The 21,279-nt window shown below is 36.1% G+C and overlaps 1 protein-coding gene across 2 annotated transcripts in view; it reads left to right on the plus strand.

Annotated features, from left to right (window-relative positions):
* RAB3C (RAB3C, member RAS oncogene family) overlaps positions 1-20,866 on the plus strand; it is a 317,653-nt gene extending 296,787 nt beyond the window's left edge. For both annotated transcript variants that reach the window (XM_003359779.5, XM_003483830.4), the window contains exon 5: positions 12,703-20,866. In XM_003359779.5, coding sequence (XP_003359827.2) covers positions 12,703-12,890 — 188 coding nt within the window. In that variant the 3' untranslated portion in view covers positions 12,891-20,866. The remainder of the gene's footprint in view (positions 1-12,702) is intronic.

Here is a 21,279-nt window from a genome sequence, read left to right on the forward strand (position 1 = left end):
AGAAACTCTGCAAGCCAGAAGAGAGTGGCATGATATACTTTATGTGATGGGAGGAAAAAACCTCCAACCAAATTACTCTAGCCAGCAAGGCTGTCATTCAGAAGGAGAAATCAAAAGCTTTACAGACAAGCAAAAGCTAAGAGAATTCAGCACCATTAAGTCAGCTTCACAACAAATACTAAAGGAACTTCTCTGGGTGCAAAAGAAGAGTCCACAACTAGAAACAAAACTGTCACCAGTAAAGGCATACATATAACAAAGGTAGGAAATCATCCACAAATAAATATGCTACCAAACCCAGTATTTATGAGCAGAGGAGGGTACAAATCCAGGAAATTGGAGATGCACTTGAAATTAAGAGACTAACAACTTAAAGAGTTGTTATATATATGCACACACACTCCTATATCAAAACTTCATGTTAACTGCAAACCAAAAATCTAAAATAGATGCACACACAGATAAGAAAAAGCAATCCAAACACACTAAAGATAGTCATCACACAAGAGAAGGGAACAAAAAAGACCAACAAAAACAAATCCAAAACAGTTATTAAAATGGCAGTTAGAACCTACCTATCAATAATTACCTTAAATGTAAATAGATTAAATGTCCCAAGCAAAAGACATAGGCTGGATGAATGAATACAAAAACAAAACCCATACATATACTGTCTTCAAGAGACCCACTTCAGTTCTAGGGACACATACAAATTGAAAGTGAGAGGATGGAAGAAAATAGTTGATGCAAATATAAATCAAAAGAAAGCTCAAGTAGCAATACTTCTATCAGGCAAAATAAACCTTAAAGAATATTATAAGAGAAAACAAAGGACATTACATAAGGATTAAAGGATCAATCCAAAAAGATGATATAACTGTAAATATATATGCACCTAACATAGGATCACCTCAATATATAAGGCAACTGCTAACAACCTTAAAAGAAGAAACTGACAATAACACAATAATAGCAGTGGACTTTAACACCCCACCTACATCAATGGACAGATCATCCAGACAGAAAATCAACAAGAAAACACAGGACTTGATGATGCATTAGACGAGATGGACTTAACAGATTAGTTATAGAAGTTTCCATCCAAAAGCAACAGAATACACATTTTTCTTAAGGGCACATGGAACATCCTCTAGGATAGATCACATTCTGGGCCACAAATCAAGCTTTGGTAAATTTTAGAAAATTGAAATCATATCAAGCATATTTTCTGACGACAATGCCATACATGACTGGAAATCAACAACCAAAAAAAAAAAATCCTGCAAAAAAACACACACATGGAGACTAAACAACATGCTACTAAACAACCAATGGATCACTGAAGAAATCAAAGAGGAAATTTAAAAATACCTAAACACAAACTAAAAAATACCTAGATGCAAATGACAACAAAGACACAACAATCCAAAATCTATGGGATGCAGCAGAAGCAGTTCTCAGAGGGAAATTTATAGCAATACAAGCCCACCTCAGGAAACAAGAAAAATCTCAAATAAACAACCTAACTTTACACCTAAAGCAACTAGAGAGAGAACAGACAAACCCCAAAGCTAGCAGAAGGGAAAAAAAATATGAAGACCAGAGCAGAAATAAATTAAATAGAAATGAAGAAAATCATAGAAAAGATGAATGAAACCAAAAGTTGGTTCTTTGAAGAGATAGCCAGTTTCATCAAGAAAATGAGAGAGAAATCAATAAAATTAGAAACAAAAAGAAAGATGCTACAAGGTCATCACAGAAATACAAAGGATCATAGGAGACTCCTACAAGCAATGATATGCCAATAAAATGGACAACCTAAAAAAAATGGACAAATTCTTGGAAAAGTAAAATATTCCAAGACTAAATCAAGATGAAATAGAAAAAATGATCATACCAATCACAAGTACAGAAATTGAAAGTGTGATTTAAAAACTTACAAAAGTCCAGGATGAGATGGATTAACAGACAAATTCTATCCAACAGTTAGAGAGACGAGCTAACACACATCCTGAAACTATTCCAAAAAATTACACAGGAGGAACACTCCCAAACTCATTCTATGAGACCACCATCACCCTGATACAAAAACCAGACAAAAATACCACAAAAAAATGCCAAAATCACTGATGAACATACATGCAAAAATCCTCAACAAAATACTGGCAAACCAAATCCAACAATACATTAAAAGGATTGTACACCATGATCAAATGGGATTTATCCCATGGATGCAAAGATGTTTTACTATCTGCAAATCAATTGCTGTGATACACCATATTAACAAACTAAAGAACAAAAACCATATGGTCCTCTCAATAGATGCAGAAAAAGCTTTTTGATAAAATCCAACACCCATTTCCAATTTAAAAAAAAAAAAAACCTCCAGAAAGTGGGCATAGAAAGAACCTACCTCAACATCATAAAGGCTATATATGACGAAACCACAGCTAACATCATTCTCAATGATGAAAAGCTGAAAGAAGTTCTACTAAGATCAGGAACAAGACAAGGATGTTCACTCTTGCCACTACTATTCAACATAGTTTTGGAAGTCCTAACCACAGCAATCAGAGAAGAAAAATAAATAAATAAAAGGAATTCAAATTGGAAAGGAAGATGTAAAACCATCACTGTTTGAAGATGACATGATACTATACCTAGTAAATCCTAAAGACAGTAACAGAAAACTGTTAGAGCTCATCAATGAATTTGGTAAGGTTGCAAGATACAAAATTAATACACAGAAATCAACTGTATTTCTGTATACTAACGATAAGAGATCAGAAAGAGAAATTAGGGAAAAAATCCCATTTACCACTGCAAAAAAAAAAAAGAATAAAATACATAGGAATAAATCTATTTAAAGAGACAAAAGACTTATACTTTGAAAACTATAAGATGCTGACCAAAGAAATCAAAGATGACACAGACAAATGGAAAGACACATCATGTTCTTGGATTGGAATAATTAATATTGTCAAAATGGCTATGCTACCAAAGGCAATCTACAAATTCAGTGCATTCCCTATCAAATTACCAAGGACATTTTTCACAGAACTCGAACAAAATATTTTAAAATTTGTTTGGAAGCACAAAAAACCCAGAATAGCCAAAGACATCCTGAAAAAGAAAAATGGAGCTGGAGGAATCAAGCTCCCTGACTTCAGACTATGCTGCAAGGTACAGTCATTGAAATGGTATGGTCCTGGCACAAAAACAGAAATATAGACCAGTGGACCAGGATAGAAAGCCCAGAATTAAACCCACACACCTGTGGTCAACTAAGCTAGGACAAAGGAGGCAATAATATACAATGGAGAAAAGACCGTCCCTCCAGTAAGTTGTGCTGGGAAAGCTGGACATCTATATCTAAAAGAATGAAATTACAACACACCTTAACACCATACACAAAAATAAACGCAAAATGGATTAAAGACCTAGATATAAGACCAGACACTATTAAACTCTTAGAGGAAAACATAGGCCAAATATTCTCTGACCACAGCAATATCCTCTCAGATCCACCTCCTATAGTAATGATAATAAAACCAAAAATAAATGGGACCTAATTAAACTTTTTTCACAGCAAAGAAAACCCTAAACAAAATGAAAAGACAACCCACAGAATGGGAGAAAATATTTGTAAATGAATCAACTGACAAGGGATTCATCTCCAATTATATAAATACCTCTTGTAGCTCAATACTAAAAAAAACAAACAACCCATCAAAAAATGGCCAGAAATTCTAAATAGACAATACTGCAAAGAAGATATACATATGGCCAAAAAACACATGAAAAGATATGCAGCCTAATTATTAGAGAAATGCAGATCAAAACTACAATGAAGTACCACCTTACAACAGCCAGAATGGCCATCATCAAAAAGTCTACCAACAATAAATGCTGGAGAGGGTGTGGAGAATAAGGAACCCTCTTACATTGTGGTGGGGATGCAAATTGGTGCAATCACTATGGAACACAGTATGGAGATTCCACAAAAAAAAAACTAAAGATAGAATTACTATTTGATCCAGTGATCCTACTTCAGGGCATCTATCCAGAGAAAACCAGCACTTGAAAAATACATGTACCCCAGTGTTCACTGCAGTGCTGTATACAATAGCCAAGACATGGAAGCAACCTAAATGTCCACTGACAAAAGAGTTGATAGAAGATGTGGTACATATATACAATGGAATACTACTCAGCCATAAAAAATAATATCATTTGCAGCAACATGGATGGACCTAGATATTATCATGCTAATTGATGTTAGACAGTGAGACATAAACATCATATGCTATCACCTGTATGTGGAATCTAAAAAAAGGATTCAATGAACTTTGCCAAATAGAAACTGACTCACAGGCTTTGAAAAACTTATGGTTACCAAAGGATACAGGTGGGTGGGTCAGGGGGATTGGTCTGGGGGTTTGAAATGTAAATGTTGTAGAATTGGGTTGTAATGATGGCTGTACAACTATAAATATAATAAAATTCATTGAGTTAAAAAATAAAAGAATATACAGGAGAGTAAGAGCAATATTAAAAAAAAAAAAAACCTACACAACACAGCAAAAGCAGTTGTGGGAGGGAATTTTATCTCAATACAAACCCATCTCAGGAAACAAGAAAAATATCAAACAACCTAACCTTACACCTAAATCAACTAGAGAAAGTACAAGCAAAACCCACAATTATAAGAAAAGAAATCACAAAGATCATAGCAGAAATAAATGAAATAGAATTAAGAAAACAATTGAAATGACTGATGAAACTAAAAACTGGAAGAGGTTAACATACTTAAAAAACAGGGCAACCACAAATCAAAACCAAACATTACATTCACAAAAACTAAGAAAAGTACACAAGCATAAAATAAATGGAAATCAACCAATCAAAAAAATAAAGGAACAAAAGAGAAAAACTTTCCTTGAAAAAGACACATGCACATATATGTTCATTGCAGCACTATTCACAACACCCAAGACATGTAAACAACCTAAGTGTCCATCAACAGATGAATGGATTTAGAAGATATGGTATACATACACAATGGAATACTACTCAGCCTTTAAAAAGAACAAAATAATGCCATTTGCAGCAACAAGAGACTCTCATACTGAGTGAAGTCAGTCAGAAAGAGAAAGAAAAATACCATATGATATGACTTATAGCTGGAATCTAATATAAGGCACAAATGAACCTTTCCACAGAAAAGAAATTCATGGACTTGGAGAACAGACTTGTGGTTGCCAAGAGGAAGAGGGAGTGGGATGGGCTAGCAATCTGGGTTAATAGATGCAAACTACTGCATTTGGAATGGCTAAGCAATGAGATCCTGCTGTATAGCACTGGGAACTATATCTAGTCATTTGTGATGGATCATGATGGAGAATAATGTGAGAAAAATAGTGTATATATACGTTTGTGTGTGTGACTGGGTCACTTTGCTGTACAGTAGAAAATTGACAACACTGTAAACCAACTATAATGGAAAAAATAAAAATCATTTAAAAGTTAAAAAAATAAAAACTGGTTCTTTGAAAAGATACATAAAATTGATAAACCTTTAGCCAGACCCATCATGAAAAAAAGGGAGAGGGATCAAATCAATAAAATTAGAAATGTAAAGAGAGAAATTACAAATACCATCACAGAAATCAAAAGGATCATAAGAGCCTGTTATAAGCATCTATATGCCAATAAAATGGACAGCCTAGGAGAAGTGGAAAAATTCTTAGATAAAACATTCCAAGACTAAACCAGGAAGAAATACAAAATACAACTACTAACAACTAATTACAACTACAACCAATTACAACTACTAACATTGAAAGTGTGGTTAAAAACTCCCAAAAAACAAAAGTCCAGGGCTGGGTGGTCTCACAGGTAAATTCTATCAGAAATTTTAAAAAGAGTTAACACCTATCCTTCTGAAACTATTCCAAATAATTGCAGAGGGAGGAATACTCCCAAACTTATTCTATGAGTCCAACATCCCCCAATACCAAAACCAGGCAAAGATACCATTAAAAAGAAAGAAAGAAAATTACTGGCCAATATCACAGATTAACACAGACATACAATCCTCAAGAAAATACTAGCAAACCAAATCCAACAATGCATTTAAAGGATCATACACCATGATCAAGTGGGATTTATTCCAGGGATGCAGGGAATCTTCAGTATCAGCCAATCAATCAGTATGATACACCACATTAACAAACCGAAGACTAAAAACCATATGATCATATCAGTAGATGTAGTAAAAGCTTTTGACAAGTGTTGCCCATTTATGATAAAAATCTCTAGGAAGTGGGCATAAAAGGTACCTACCTCAATGTAGTAAAGGTCATATATGATAATCCCACAGTTTAACATCAATATAAACTGTGAAAATCTGAAAGAAGTCCCTGCTATGATTAGCAACAAGACTCTTGCTACTTTTATTCAACGTATTTTGGAAGTCCTAACTACAGCAATCAGAAAATAAATGAATAAAAATTGGAAATGAAGAAGTAAAATTGTCACTCTTTGTCGATTACATAATGCTCTACATAGAAAATCCTAAAAATACTACCAGAGAATTCCTAGAGCTCATCAATGGATTCACTTAAGCTGCAGGATACAAAGTTGACACACAGAAATCTTTTGCATTTCTATACACTAACAAGGCAAGGGCAGAAAGAGAAATTAAGAAAAAAATCCCATGTAACATCCCATCAAAAAGAATAAAATACCTAGGAATAAACCTACCTAAGGAGGCAAAAGACATGTACTCTGAAAACTATGACACTGGTGAAATAAATCGAAGGTGACACAAACAGATGGAATAACATGTTCTTGATTGGAAGAATCAATATTGCCAATATGATCATACTTCCCAAGGCAGTCTACAGGTTCAGTGAAATCACCATTACATTACCAAGGGCATCTTGCACAGAACTAAAACAAAACAAAAATAAAATTTGTATGGAAACACAGAAGACACTGAAGAGCCAGACAATCTTGAGAAAGAAAAACAAAGCTGGTGCAGTCAGACTCCTTGACTTCAGACTATACTACAAAGCTACAGTCATCAAAACAGTATAGCACTAGCACAAAAACAGAAATATAGATCAATGGAACAGGATAGATAGCCCAGAAATAAACCCATGCACTTATGGTCAGTTAATCTATGACAAAGGAGGCAAGAATATACAATGGAGAAAAGACAGTCTCTTCAAAAAATGGTGCTAGGGAAACTGGATGGCTACATGCAAAAAAATGAAGTTAGAACATTCTCTAATACCATACACAAAAATAAACTGGAAATGGATTAAAGACATAAATCTAAGACCTGATACTGTAACATGCTTAGAGGATAAATAGGCAGAGCACTCTTTGACCTAAATTGTAGCAATATCGTTCTGGATCCACCTCTTGGAGTAATGACAATAAAAACAAAAACAAATGGGACCTAATTAAACTTTAAAGCTTTTGCACAGCAAAGGAAACCATAAACAAAACAAAAAGACAACCCAACCCACAGGATAGGAGAAAATATGTGCAAATGATATGACTTGACAAGGGATTAATTTCCAAAATATATACAAACAACTGATGTAGCTCAATATAAAAAAAAAATCAAAAAATAGAAGTTCTAAATGGACATTTCTCCAAGGAAGACATATATATGTCCAAAAATCACATGAAAAGATGCTCAACTTTGCTACTTATTAGAGAAATGCACATCAAAACTGCACTGTAGCATCATTTTACAGCAGTCACAATGGCCATCATCAAAAATACATAAACAATGAATGCTGAATAGGGTGCGGGGAAAAGGGGGTTTTCCTACACTGTTGGTAGGAATGTAAACTGGTATATCCACTATGGAAAACAGTATGGAGGTTCCCTGAAAAACAAATTACCACATAATCCAGTAATCCTATATCCAGAGAGTACCATAATTCAAAAAGATACATGCACTCCAAAGTTCACAGCAGCACTGTTTACAATAGCCAAAACATGGAAGCAACCTAAATGTCCATCAACAGAGGAATGGATAAAGAAAACATGGTATATATATATATATATATATATATATATATATATATATATGTGTGTGTATATATACACAATGAAATATTAGCCATAAAAATGAATGAAATAATGTCCACACGGATGGACCTAGAGACTGTTGTGCTGAGTGAAGTAATTCAGACATACAAAGTATCATATGATATCACTCATATGTGGAATCTAAAAATATATACAAATGAACTTAGAAAACAGAAACAGATTGGTAACTCTAAGTTTGTTTTCAAACTCAGTCAAAGAGAAAATGTGGGGCAGGGGGCAGAGGGGAATGTATAAATTAGGAGCTTTGGATTAACAGTTACACGTCACTATATATAAAGTAAATAATCAACAAGGACCAACTGTATAGAAAAGGAAACTCTACCCAATATTCTGTAATAACTTATATAGGAAAAGAATCTAAAAATAATAGATATTTGTATATGTATAACTGGATCGCTTTGCTATATACCTGAAACTAGCACAACATTGTAAATCAACTATAATATAAAGTTTTTTTGTTTTTTTTTTACAAATTGATAACCTACTGTATAAGCACAGGCAACTATGCTCAATAACTTGTAATAAGTTATAATGGGAAAGAATGTAAAAAAGAATATATACATATATATATGTATAACTGAATCATTCTACTGAACACTTGAAACAACACTGTAAATCAATTAAATTTTAATTAAAATTTTAAAGATAGAGGTTGCATCATTTTATACACCCATCTATATAAGTATAGTGAATCTTTTTATAAATAAAAGTTTATGCCCTTTGACCTCCTTCACCCATTTTTCCTGTCCTACAGTGTTCATTGCAGCACTATTCACAATAGCCAAGACATTGCAACAGCCTAAATGTCCATCAACAGATGAATGGACACACAATGCAATAGTATTCAGCCATAAAAAGAACAAAATCATGCCATTTTCAACAACATGGATGGAATTAGAGACTCTCATACTAAGTGAAGTAAGTCAGAAAGAGAAAGACAAATATCGTAAGATATCACTTATCTCTGGAATCCAATATATGACACAAATGAACCTGTCTATAGAAAAGAAACTCATGGACTTGGAGAACAGACTTATGGTTGCCAAGGTGGATGGGGAGAGAGTGGGATGGATTGGGAGGTTGGGGTTAGTAGATGCATACTAGTGAATTTGGAGGGAATAAGCAATGAGATCCTGCTGTATAGCACAGGGAACTATATCTAGCCACTTGTGTTGGAACATGATGGAGAATGATGTAAGAAAAACAATGTGTGTGTGTGTGTGTGTATATATATATATATATGTTTAACTGGATCACTTTGTTGTACAGCAGAAATTTTCAGAACATTGTAAATCAACTATAATAGAAAAAATAAAAATCTTACAAAAAAGAATATATGTACATTATAACTGAATCACTTTACTGTACAGCAGAAACTATCACAACATTTTACATCAACTATACTTGAGTAAATTTTTAAAAGAAAAAAAAAGATGTGTTAAATATATACTAGAATACTATTCAGCCATAAAGAGAATGAAGTAATGCTATTAGCAGCAACATGAATGGACCCAGAGATTATCACTCTAAGTTAAGTCAGAGAAAGACAAATACCATATGATATCACTTATATGTGGAATCTAAAATATGACACAAATGAATTTATCTATGAAACCGACACAAACTCATAGAGTTGTGGTTGCCAGGATGGAGAAGGTTAGGAAGGGATATACTGGGAGTTTGGGTTATCATATGCAAACTATTACATGTAGAATTGATAAGCAACAAGGTCCTATTACATAGCATAGGGAAGTATATTCAATATCCTGAGATAAATCATAATGGAAAATAATATAAAAATAATATATATGTAAAACTGAAACACTATGTTGTACAGAAATTAACAGAACATTGTAAATCAACTATACTTCAATAAAAAAAATTTAAAAAAGACAAGATATTTTATTTGCTTCACTGGGAATGATAAATCAAGTTAATTACTCTGTATTTAAATTGATGAATAGAACTTCCACTTCAACAAGAACCAAATGTAGCTTTTGCAGAGTATCTGAAGGAGTAGGAGAGTATTCAGGTTAACAGTTCAAATGACAGCTTTGCTATCACTGGCTGATGAAGTAAATGTTTGAGCAATGGCCTCCATTTCCTTATAATACTGGCACCTACCTATGGATAAAATGTACAAAGTTTTTAATAGTATCTGTTCTAGGGTAACCACCCAAATGTTAGTTTGTTATTATTGTTATCATGGCATTTTCTTGTTTGCTTGGCACTTTTGCATACATTTTCTCATTTGAACCCTGTAAGCTAAGTAAGGCAAATGTCATAAATAAGGAACATGAGAATAAAAGCACATGTCCATGGTGACAAAAGCAGTAAGTATTGCTAGCGTGGCTAGATCTCCCATCTTACCGATGACCTATTCTCACAGTATTATGACACCTCCTTCTTCAGCTCTGAGGGATAAATGGAAGGCTATTATACTGTGGTGTTCTCTTCCTGGGGTTCTGGAGTAAGGTCAAGATGCTGAGAGCATTCTGGCTCATGGGATCAAGGATCATTGTACTGACCTCAAGTTGTACACCAGCAGCACTGTGTGTCTCAAAACCCAGATTTTAAAAATCACATTTCATAAGGTTCATATGAATTACTCTTGTTGTTTCATTGTGGGGTTTTAGGGGGTTTTTTGGTTTGTTTTTCGGGAGGGGTTTTGGGGGGGTATTGTTGTTTGATTTTTGCAATGCCTAAATCCTTTATGATACTGTTTAACTTCAGTGCCTTCTCCCAAATCACGCTAATAATAAAAGACATGTCAACAGACAGGTGAGAGAAAATGAAACCTTTGTGCCAAGTTATGGGCTTTGCTTTTCTCCAAAGTCACACCTCTGGATCTTGACTTGGGTGGGGTTTTGGTATCTTGTGACTTAAAGCATCCTCCTGTTAACACTGAAAGAATCCCCACAGGATGCAAATAGTTCTGACATCTTGGCAAGTATGGATCTAAGCAATTGCTCTTTCCAAAATCTGGATCAAATTGTTGAAAGGTGAATGATCTAGCCCTACAGACTGCAAACATTAGAAAAGAGGGTTCTGTTAATACCACATAGAAAGAAATACAGAATTTAAGAAAGCCGTATCAAAAACTGTCCAAAGAAACAAAGAAAGATATATACAAGCCAAAGGGGGCTTGAAATATCCACTGCTGTTTTCTAGAATCTGGCTCAACTCATGCTTGCTCCTTCAGTTCAAATCCTGCAGTTATTCACTTTGATTTTAACAAGATAATAAACAGTAGCTAGTGAAATTCAAGCTCAGATATAGTCATTTATCTTAACTAAATTAGAAATTCTAACTCACAAATACTGCTTTTTGTTGTTTATCATTCAATACTGCTTAAGAAAATAAGTATTTCTGGGGTATGACAGTGCTTTTGACATGGATGCAAAATATAATCCATTTTTTCTCCTTTGGCCCCAGGAGCTAGGCTGAAATCACATGATTTAATCATTCTGAATCCATGTGGCTCCTTAGAGATAGGGCCAGATGTAACCAGAAGGATTTATAGGGTGTAAAATTCAGAATGGATTAGGAAAGCATTTCTATGTTCAGCCCAATACATCCTAAATCAACATCCCCTGAATAGACCAGAGCAATCTCTGGTTGTCCTAGTGGGGAGGTTGTCATGGCAACTGACTGGCAAGCTCAGCCAGTGGAATGTGAATGCAAACAATAGAGTGATAAAGATTGTGTACAGAGCAGGGTACCAAGGCTGCTTCTGGCCAGGTACCGTGATGACACATCAATAGCCCCGTGAAACCATCACTGAATTTTTCGGTAACTTCTTGCACTTTGGCAGTTCATTTGAAATTTGTGTCCCTTCCCTGATGTTGATAAAAACATTGCTACTGAAAGATCACAGAAGCTATGCTAGATCCAATGGTATACAGAGCCCTGGGGGGCTGTTTGGCTACCACTCAAAAATTTCCTAAGGAAGGTTGAAGCACTCTTAAGGTAAATCCAGTGGTTCTTTAGTGCCACCTTGTGTCCAGTTAAGTACTAGAAATTTACCAATGGCTTTAAAGGTTTCACTTAGCAGCAATAGGACAGACATGCAAAGAGAATTGCATTATATTGGAGTTTGCAAGTCCCTTTCACAGAATATGAATATGAAGTCTTCTAAGCCTTAAAGAAAATTACTAATTTTGGTAGAATCTGAAATGAGGAAAGAAAAAAAAATGCCAAATAACACTAGTCCTGGAAAAGACTGAAGGAGGCTATATGGTGAGCCTGGGGTTGGGGAGAGAGATGGCAGGATCCTTAATATTGCCATAACCAACTCTTGCCAAGGCTTTTTTTTTTTTTTTCTTTTTGGCGGGGGAGGTGTCTAGCGAAAAATAAGATGTGAACATCACTAATTCCATTTGATAACTCTTATTCATGGTTAATGGATAGCATGATAGTAGCACTCGTTCACATGGCACCTCATGCCCGCCTCTCATCTCTCACCTGAACCAAACCCACCAGCCGCTGCCCTCGCAACATCGCCTCGTCCCGTTTAATTTCAACAGAAGTACCCAATAACCAAGCTTTGTTTCTGTGCATTTCTTCCAGGTTTCGAGTTTTTTGAAACAAGTGCCAAGGATAACATTAATGTCAAGCAGACATTTGAGCGTCTTGTGGACATCATCTGTGACAAGATGTCCGAGAGTCTGGAGACGGACCCGGCCATCACCGCCGCAAAGCAGAATACAAGACTCAAGGAAACCCCTCCTCCACCGCAGCCCAGCTGTGGCTGTTAGTGTCTCCACCCACAAGCCGCACCTGGGGGGGTGGTTGCTAAAAACAGCATTTATAAGTGATCGATTAGCCTTCATTTATACTGCCTAATAATTACCTGAGGGAAATCTTTGATGTCAGTGGCTCGAACATGCATTAAATTCTGGGGAGGTTTCTTCCTGTGTTAACATATGGCAAATACATGATCTTAACTTTGTAAGAACTGTCGATCTATAAACATCTGGTATTTGCATGTGATTTGTTGTCTTCTAGGCTCTTTTTGTTTCAGATTTCTTAGATTAGGCTATTGCTGGGACCTCTGATTATAAGTGCAGTACAACTGACTTTTGTGCCATGGGTTCAAATGATGCAATTCACTTGTAGGGGTGATAACCAAGGAATTGGGTGTGTGTGTATAGTATGGGCAGGGAAAGATCCCAGGAGACCTTATTTGCTTTACTCTCGATTGAAAATCAAGTGGAAATATTGCTCATGATTATAGAGGCTGTCACAGGTCAGTTTACTCTTTAGGAAAGTTGTCTATTTTTTAGTGTTATTAATAAGCAAGAAAACCATTGACTATAAAGAAATTAAACTATTAAAGCCCTTGCAAATTTTCTAAGAGATTAATATTTACCTGGCTGGAAGTAGATTTTAACAGTAATCTTCATTTAGATGTTTAAGGAAGGAATACCTGACCCAGGACTGCTCCACCCAACCTCCCAAATATCTGAGGACACTGACAGACCGAAGTATCTGCTGAATGTGTTATGTAACAGGTATCTTAACCAAGAAGTCTAGGAGTAGCTGTATGATTCCAAGGCCTGAGCTCCCTCCATATTATTTACCATCCTGACTTTCCGGACCCTTCTCCAACCATTGCCTTCTGCTTAAACTTTCCTAACTTCCTTTACCTAGTTATAAATCACTTAAATAGTATTTCCACGGCTCTTAGGTTGAGGAAAAGACAATTTTCACCTCTTATCATTTTCAATCCAGGTATTTATATTTTTAAGGCATATCACCATTCTGCAAGCTTTTACTTATTTTTTGGAGCTGAGAGTTACAGAAATACTTTAGGATGCCATAAGCAGAGTCCCCATCGTGGCACAGTGTAAACGAATCTGACAAGGAACCATGAGGTTGAGGGTTTGATCCCTGGCCTTGCTCAGTTGGTTAAGGATCCAGTGTTGCTGTGATCTGTGGTGTAGTTCTCAGACACAGCTTGGATCTGGCATTGCTGAGGCTGTGGCATAAGCCAGCAGATGTAGCTCCAATTAGACCCCTATCCTGGGAACCTCCATATGCCGAGGGTGTGGCCCTAAAAAGACCAAAAAAAAAAAATGGGGAGGGTGTCATTAGCAATTTGAGAGGAGAAAGGAAACCACTTGAACCCTCGCATTTTTTCTCCCAGATTTCCTAAAGACCATGTATGAATGACAAGCATACCAATCCCACCAGCGATTCTAACTGAGCACTAAAGAGAAACATGGCCTCTGTCTCACTACCCAGCAGTATTTACAGCTAGGACACAGATTGGCAACTTGGAAAAGCAATTCCATTGGATAGATTTTCCCTTTGTTGGTGGTCTTATTAAAGGGATTTTTCTCTTTTTTTCAATACTAGAGATACTTCCCATCAAGTACTAAGTGCACGTTTACTGAGCAGGGATATTGATAGGGAAAGATGCTAAAGAGGTATCTGGAGAATAAATGCCTACAAGTCAGGGAACTAGGTCACATACATTATAAGTAAGCCAGAAGATGAAAATCACAAGAGAAAGCATTTGGGATATCTTAGGCATATCCACATTTATTATTTCTCATCATATTAGCTTAAGATCCACTAATTGGAAATAAATTTTCACTTTGACATTCTACAGTGCAGGCCTTAGCTAAGTGAAGAGAAGAAAACATTAATGCTTTATTAGATTTTAATGGGACAACCAGCTTCACAAATAACAGAAATAAAAGTGACGGGAAAGAGTAAAGGCAGGGGCCATTAAAGCAGGTATGTTTGCAACAGAAGCCTATTTGCATGATATCGTAATATTTCTGTAATGTGCACTAGAAAGTGGCCATATTAAATGATGCAGCTGTTAAGCTGACTTTTACAATATAGTACGAAGCAATAGAGCCAGAAAGACCTTCCCATCTTCTCTCAGCCCTGATCACATACATATAGCTATATGATATTTCAGATGACTTTTTAAGGAGGACTTTGATGCATGTATTACTGTAAAATGGAAAGCAAAATCAGAGAGGAGGTAGAAAATTGGAAAGAGATGAGTTTTGCCCTCTTGTAAACTTCTCCGAAGAACTCATTGCTGTTGAAATTGGCCCTAGAACCACAGGACCTGAAATAAGTACCCACTTACACAATGTCAAACACACTGAAGTTGAACTACTCCATCATAGGAGTGTGATACAGCAACAGCACAGGTGTTCATTGTCAAGTAACATCTGATAATTCTATTTTCCAAACTTCAATGGAAATGGAGACTTCCTAATTGATTCTCAGTTCTGAAGCTCCCACCCTAGTTGGAATTTCACTGATAAGCTTTCAGAAAGGCCTGTCACAGAGCTCAATGTATTCAATACTTATACTCCTGGTGTAAAAGCCCATTGGAAGAAAGAAAACCCTGTATTCCTAATCTCATCAAGAAATCCTGATTTTAAAATCAAATTTTGCAAAGGAGGAACCAGCCCAGGGTTAGCTAAGTAAACTTCTGTTGGCATCAAGCCATATTTCTTGTAAATTTTAGCACTGTAGTTACAAGGATGTTCAGCCTTTTGGCTGACATGCCCACAAATGTGTACACATACGTTCACACAATACCTCCCACATTCTCTCCATCTGCTAACAGCTTAAATAAACACGGATCATTTAATGGCCTAACTAAATTTGTATTCAAAAAAACAAAAGTATACACTTGCCTTAGTTTGTAAATTGTAGACATCCATCTTTTGTCTTTGATGCAACTCAGTGTTTCAAGTATAAATTTCTCTTCCTTTGCCACTCATCTCCTCACCACCCCTACCCGTCCAATTACTTCTAGAACAAAACTTTGATTGCTTTAAGCAGATACTTCCACGAGCTTTGGTTTGGGGACATTCCTTTCTGTTCTTGATGTAAATGAAAAATTGGACTGGAAATTATTTTCTCTAAATGGCAACTCATGGAGTGGGTGTGCATTTCAGCTTTTGGGCATGTTAGTTGATGTAGAAGGTGCGTGAAGTCTCTTAAGTTTTTAGACAGCAGTTTATAAGTTAGCATGATATCTACAGGCTCATAAGAAAAACTGCTTTAAGACAATGATTTAATTTATTGCCACTTTCCCACCAACAGCTTCCAATCCCTTGAGGAACGTCTCCTCCTTAGGTCCACTTAAAGTCAATATCCCTTTGATGCCTAGTAAGTAAGTGCTAAGATTTTTATTTGGAAAGGGAACTATGATGATGCCTTTGGTTGTAGCAAAAAGCTGCAGCATTGTTATGTTACATGTGAACTATCAATTCTATAAAAACTACAACCCCAATTATACACAACATCGATATACTCAGTAAGCAAATATATATTTCACCTACCTCTTATCCAGATTAGGTAGAGTTCTTTTGTTCAGCACATTGGTTATTTTTCAGGAACCAATTTAAACTTCCAATTTCAACTACATCTGTGCTGAGGATAGACTTTCAGGGATGCAATGTTCTTTTTTAAAAAAGTAAAACATGGTCTACTAATAACTAAACTTCCATGAAGCAACATTCATTTTGGAGTGTGATAGTCATCAGTGGCTTATTGTGATGTGCTTTATCCACTATGTATCTTCATGCTTGGTGAAGATATACCCTGCCATTCTTCAGTCAACTGTGTGGCATTTGTGGGGCTGTATTATAAACGTATCTGGACTCTAACAAGGCTGGTAGCAGCTGCATGTGAAAAACTAAGATAAATCTTACCTAAGTCATGACTAAAACCCTTCTAGGCCAAAATGTATTTAATAATTTTCATATGCTATTGGAATGCTCCATCAGGAATTTTTGGTGTGGCCTACTTGGGAGGTAGCCTGTCTTTCTGTCTGAAGAATCCTCTCTCTCAATTATAGTTGCATGACTGGTAACTGGAACACTTTGTTCCTTTGTGTGTGTACTCAGTGTGTTATGTCAGGGTGCTGTATGAGCAGCTGGTCCCACGTGGCCTTTCTAATCACCCCCTGGTAGCACACCCTCCACAGCTCTGCTTGGCTTTGCCCATTTGTGTATACCTCCTGTGCTTTAGCAGTCTGTCATTAACATGGTGAAGTCTTTCTAATGAGCTGAAACACTCAGATCAGCATTTTTGAGTCCTATTTTAGGTAAGTTTTTGATCAAAGCGAGTTAAAAACCTAAACCTGTTTTATATTCTGAAGTCAATTGGGACAAATTGAGTAAAAGATGAAATTTATAACCAGGAAAAAAAAAAAAGCACCTTGATTATATCTACAGTGTACCTAAAGGGCTCCAGGTTCTAAAATACAATATCCTCTAAGGGAGCAAAACAAGTCTGGAGAATTTAAAGTATAACCACCCGCTGTTATTTCATAACAAATGCTTTTTTTTTCTTAAAAACCTTTACAGAAATGCTCAACACTCTAGTCAACTACTTCCCTTAAGCAGATTAAAATATTTACACTTGGGCTACATTGATAGTGTTACCTCTCCGAGCACATACACACTCACAGATACCTTTTCCAGGAAGCAAAACGTCAGTACATAGTACTTTCTCAGTGCTAGTGAAAAGAGAGCTTTTACTAATGCTCCAGCGGAAACTCACATTTTCTTTCAAAGGGTCTATGAAACAGTTTCCTCACACCAATTTTATTTGTGTGTCTGTGCATAGAATTCCTGCTAAAAGGAGAGGACAGAGAGAATATATTTTGCAAATGTTCTAGAGAAAAGAAATTACTTCCAAGCCTCTGCAGGAGCTTGAGTAATAAGATCAGACCATCCAGCTAGTGGACAAATTGAGCTTTCTATTTGCAGTTGTCTTCTCTACTTCTTGACTTTTTTTAATCATTTAACTTTTTTAAAGCACTATACTCACAGAATGACAGGAGCAAGAACAGGAAATGAGACTCAAGTTTCACCATTTACCTCCCACCAGCACAGTTATTGGTAGAGTTTCAACCAGTTGTTACTTGCAGAAATGAGGTTGTTGGGGGGGAGGGGGAGAAGGTACCTGCATACTTCATTCACCCATGTTCATACTTTCCTTCATTGTGGACAACTGAGAGTTGGCTCTGGCTTTATTTATTAATGGAAATGTTTCCATGTTCATGGTTTTTGGGCCTTAGAGGTTGCTTAGGTTCATGAATGCTGTTCTTAAAGATGCAGATGCATGAGCCACAGACACCTGGCCTTTCAGGGACATGATTGTAACTTACATGTGTCTAGTGGTTACATATTCCTCTTAAAAGTGAAGTCTGGAGATTGTTTGCTGTTATCAATATGATGGCTTTCCATGCAACATCTCATCATCCCTAGGATATGTGCTGAATGAAAACTTCCTGTAATTCCTGTTAATATATTGTTAATGTCAGACGTGCTGTGATACCGTTGAACTGTCCAAATGTACAACTATTTAATGGTGTTTGTGGAACTGAAATGTCTTAAATGTTGCATGAAATATGTTATAAAAATAGATTTGTTTTCTATTTTTCAACACCTCAGAATTGAGGGTTCATGGGCCAATAAGTGCAATATTTAATGACTTACTCAGTGTATATAAACTAGTGTGAAAGAGTGAATTATAATGAATGTGTGAGATGCTTTGATGGCTGTTTGACTTACTCAAATTATTTCCTGTAGCTGTATTTGTCTAGTGGTGCAATTTATACAGTAAATACCTTATTGGTGTCATGTGAAACTCCTCTGTGCCTACTTTAAATTATGCTTTCTTCCTATAAAACCAAACATTTAGGATCTGCGATTATATTTCAATTTTGCCTTTTAGAATTGTGGATTTTATTTTGAAGACAGAAAGGCTGTTATTTTACGTAGGCATTTTCTTCTTAATTGCGAATTCTCCGTAAGTCCTTTATGAGAGGCTAATTTAGAAACCTTAGAAAAAATACGCACATAAGGAAAAGTCATTTTTATTGTTCTCTGAAATATTGATCACATGTTCTATCTACTAAGAATTTACACTATGTTTATGTGTATATTTTACTGTTACTCAACCCTGTATTCTGCTTGCAAATTTAACATTGTCAATCCTGGGAATCCTAAAATATTGATGTCTTTTTAGGTTGTTGCTAATGTTATCTTCACTTTCAATTCTCAATTGTCCACACTGATAATATAGAAGAAACAAGTCAGAATCCTTAAATCACTTTTGTATGTTCTCATTAACTCATATGTTCATCCTCAAACCCCCTTGATTAATCTCGTAACTGGTGGCCTAGAACTTCACTGAGATGCAAAAGTCAAGCAAATGGTCCTGGTTGCTGGATTACCAAAAACTGTAAGTGTTTATATGTATGAAGATTCAAGTAGGCCAACTACCTTAAACTCCTATTTTCTATTTCCATTTCTAGGGCAAAGTGCTCATTTTAATATTGTGCTTTGCTTTTTCACTTAGAGTAAATCATAATACCCTTAGGAAGGAAAGTTGAGTTTTCCACTAAAAATATGAAGAGAAGTTGGATTTAGATGACCTTGGCCATCTGTACATCATATGAAACCTTCAGTTCTCTCTATGGAAACTGCCTGAAATTGACATGTGAGGATGTGCCAATCATATTACATAGTTTTGGGCTACCACCAGAGATGTGTGGCCGTATTTTACATATGATAGCCTGAAATTTTATACTCAGCTCTCAGACCCACTGAGAAATCAAGTGAAGGTGGGTGAAATGGGGAGATTAGTGATGACTTGTGCCAAATCTAAAAAAAAAAAAAAGAAAAATATAAGCAGGTAGCCAATATTAGAATGATGATTTAAGGGTATATTTAAATGTTTAGTTAGTTGTCAACAGTTATGAAATACCATGTGCCCAGTACTGTGGGAAGAGGTATGGCTCTGGCCCCTAATAAGCTTACTGACTGAAGAACAAGGAACAAAATGCTGGGATATAATCTAAATGCCATGTTGTGTTGGGATATAGGAGCACAGAGAATGGGAAACCTAGAAAAACAGGAAGAGTCAAGAAGGGCTCTGCTGAAGAGGTCAGACGTGATCCCAGGAAGCATTAGAGGAGACTGTGCCAGGCAAGTAAGTGGGAAAGGTCAAAGTTCGTTCCCTTGAATTGAAGGGTGACAGAGCTGACAGCTAGAGATCATTGTTTTTCTCCAGAGAACCAGACTGGCTGTTGGAAACCCAAAAAGTACCCCAGTTTGACTCTGTTTTTGTCCCCATGAGGAAGACAGGTTGCAGCATAATCACATTTCTCGTGCTGTGCCCTAGACTCAGCCCCCAAACACAAGTTGATTTGAAGCTCATTAGAACAGTTGATTTAGACACTTTGCCCATGCACCAAACCATAAAACATTGTTGAATCCAATGTCAACCAGGCGGATGTGTGCCCAGAGATTTTCCTGTGGTTCCATGTTTCCCATAAGGGCAAGGAGAAGTGCATAAATGAAGACCTTCCTTTGTGACCAGGCACTTTCAGCTCCTTCTCAGTGACTACACTGTTGAGCTCTTCTTGGGGAAAAAATTGAGTTAACAGCTTAATGCTTTCATATAGTGATCGTGATGTTTATTTGAATACTACTGCTACACAGTAAATATTGTGACTCTTCATGTGTCCACAGGAGCTCTTGTCTGGGTTTGAAGCTATAAAGTGTATTCACATTGTGAAGTTTTAATTCGCTTTATTGAAATTGTGTAAGAACTGTTATGTGCTCTATTTATTAGGTATTAAGTTTGTATGTGAATTCTGTATACACAGTGGTTTTTGTTCTTTGGGTTTATCTTGTTTTATTTTTTGGAGATTACAATAAATATCTAAGAGACTATATTCATGAATTTCTCAGTGTTGGTCTGAGAAGTTTTTTTTTCCCATTTCCCTCCAATTTGCATTATTATTGGTCATAGGATGCCTATTTCTATTTTTATTTCCTTCATTTTTTACAATCCTAAGCACAGTGATGAGCTTGAGCTAGAGACAGAGTGAATATATTTTTATTTACGGCTATGGCTTTTCAACACATGATCTTGGACTTAGGAAAAGGAGTTAACTCAAATATTTGTAATCTTTTAAGGAAGGTAATTCTTTATATTTGACTGACTGCATTCCAGAGTCAAAGCTCTTAGTTGTTAAATCAAGAAAGGCTGCTAACACATTAAAAAGCCACCTCTGCTACCTGAAGATCAGGTGTTCTTTATCTGAACTCTAGGATCCAATAATCATTTTAGTACCCTACATATACA

The sequence above is a fragment of the Sus scrofa genome, chromosome 16 (genome assembly GCF_000003025.6).
Source record: "Sus scrofa isolate TJ Tabasco breed Duroc chromosome 16, Sscrofa11.1, whole genome shotgun sequence".
NCBI classification, from domain to species: Eukaryota; Metazoa; Chordata; class Mammalia; order Artiodactyla; family Suidae; genus Sus; species Sus scrofa.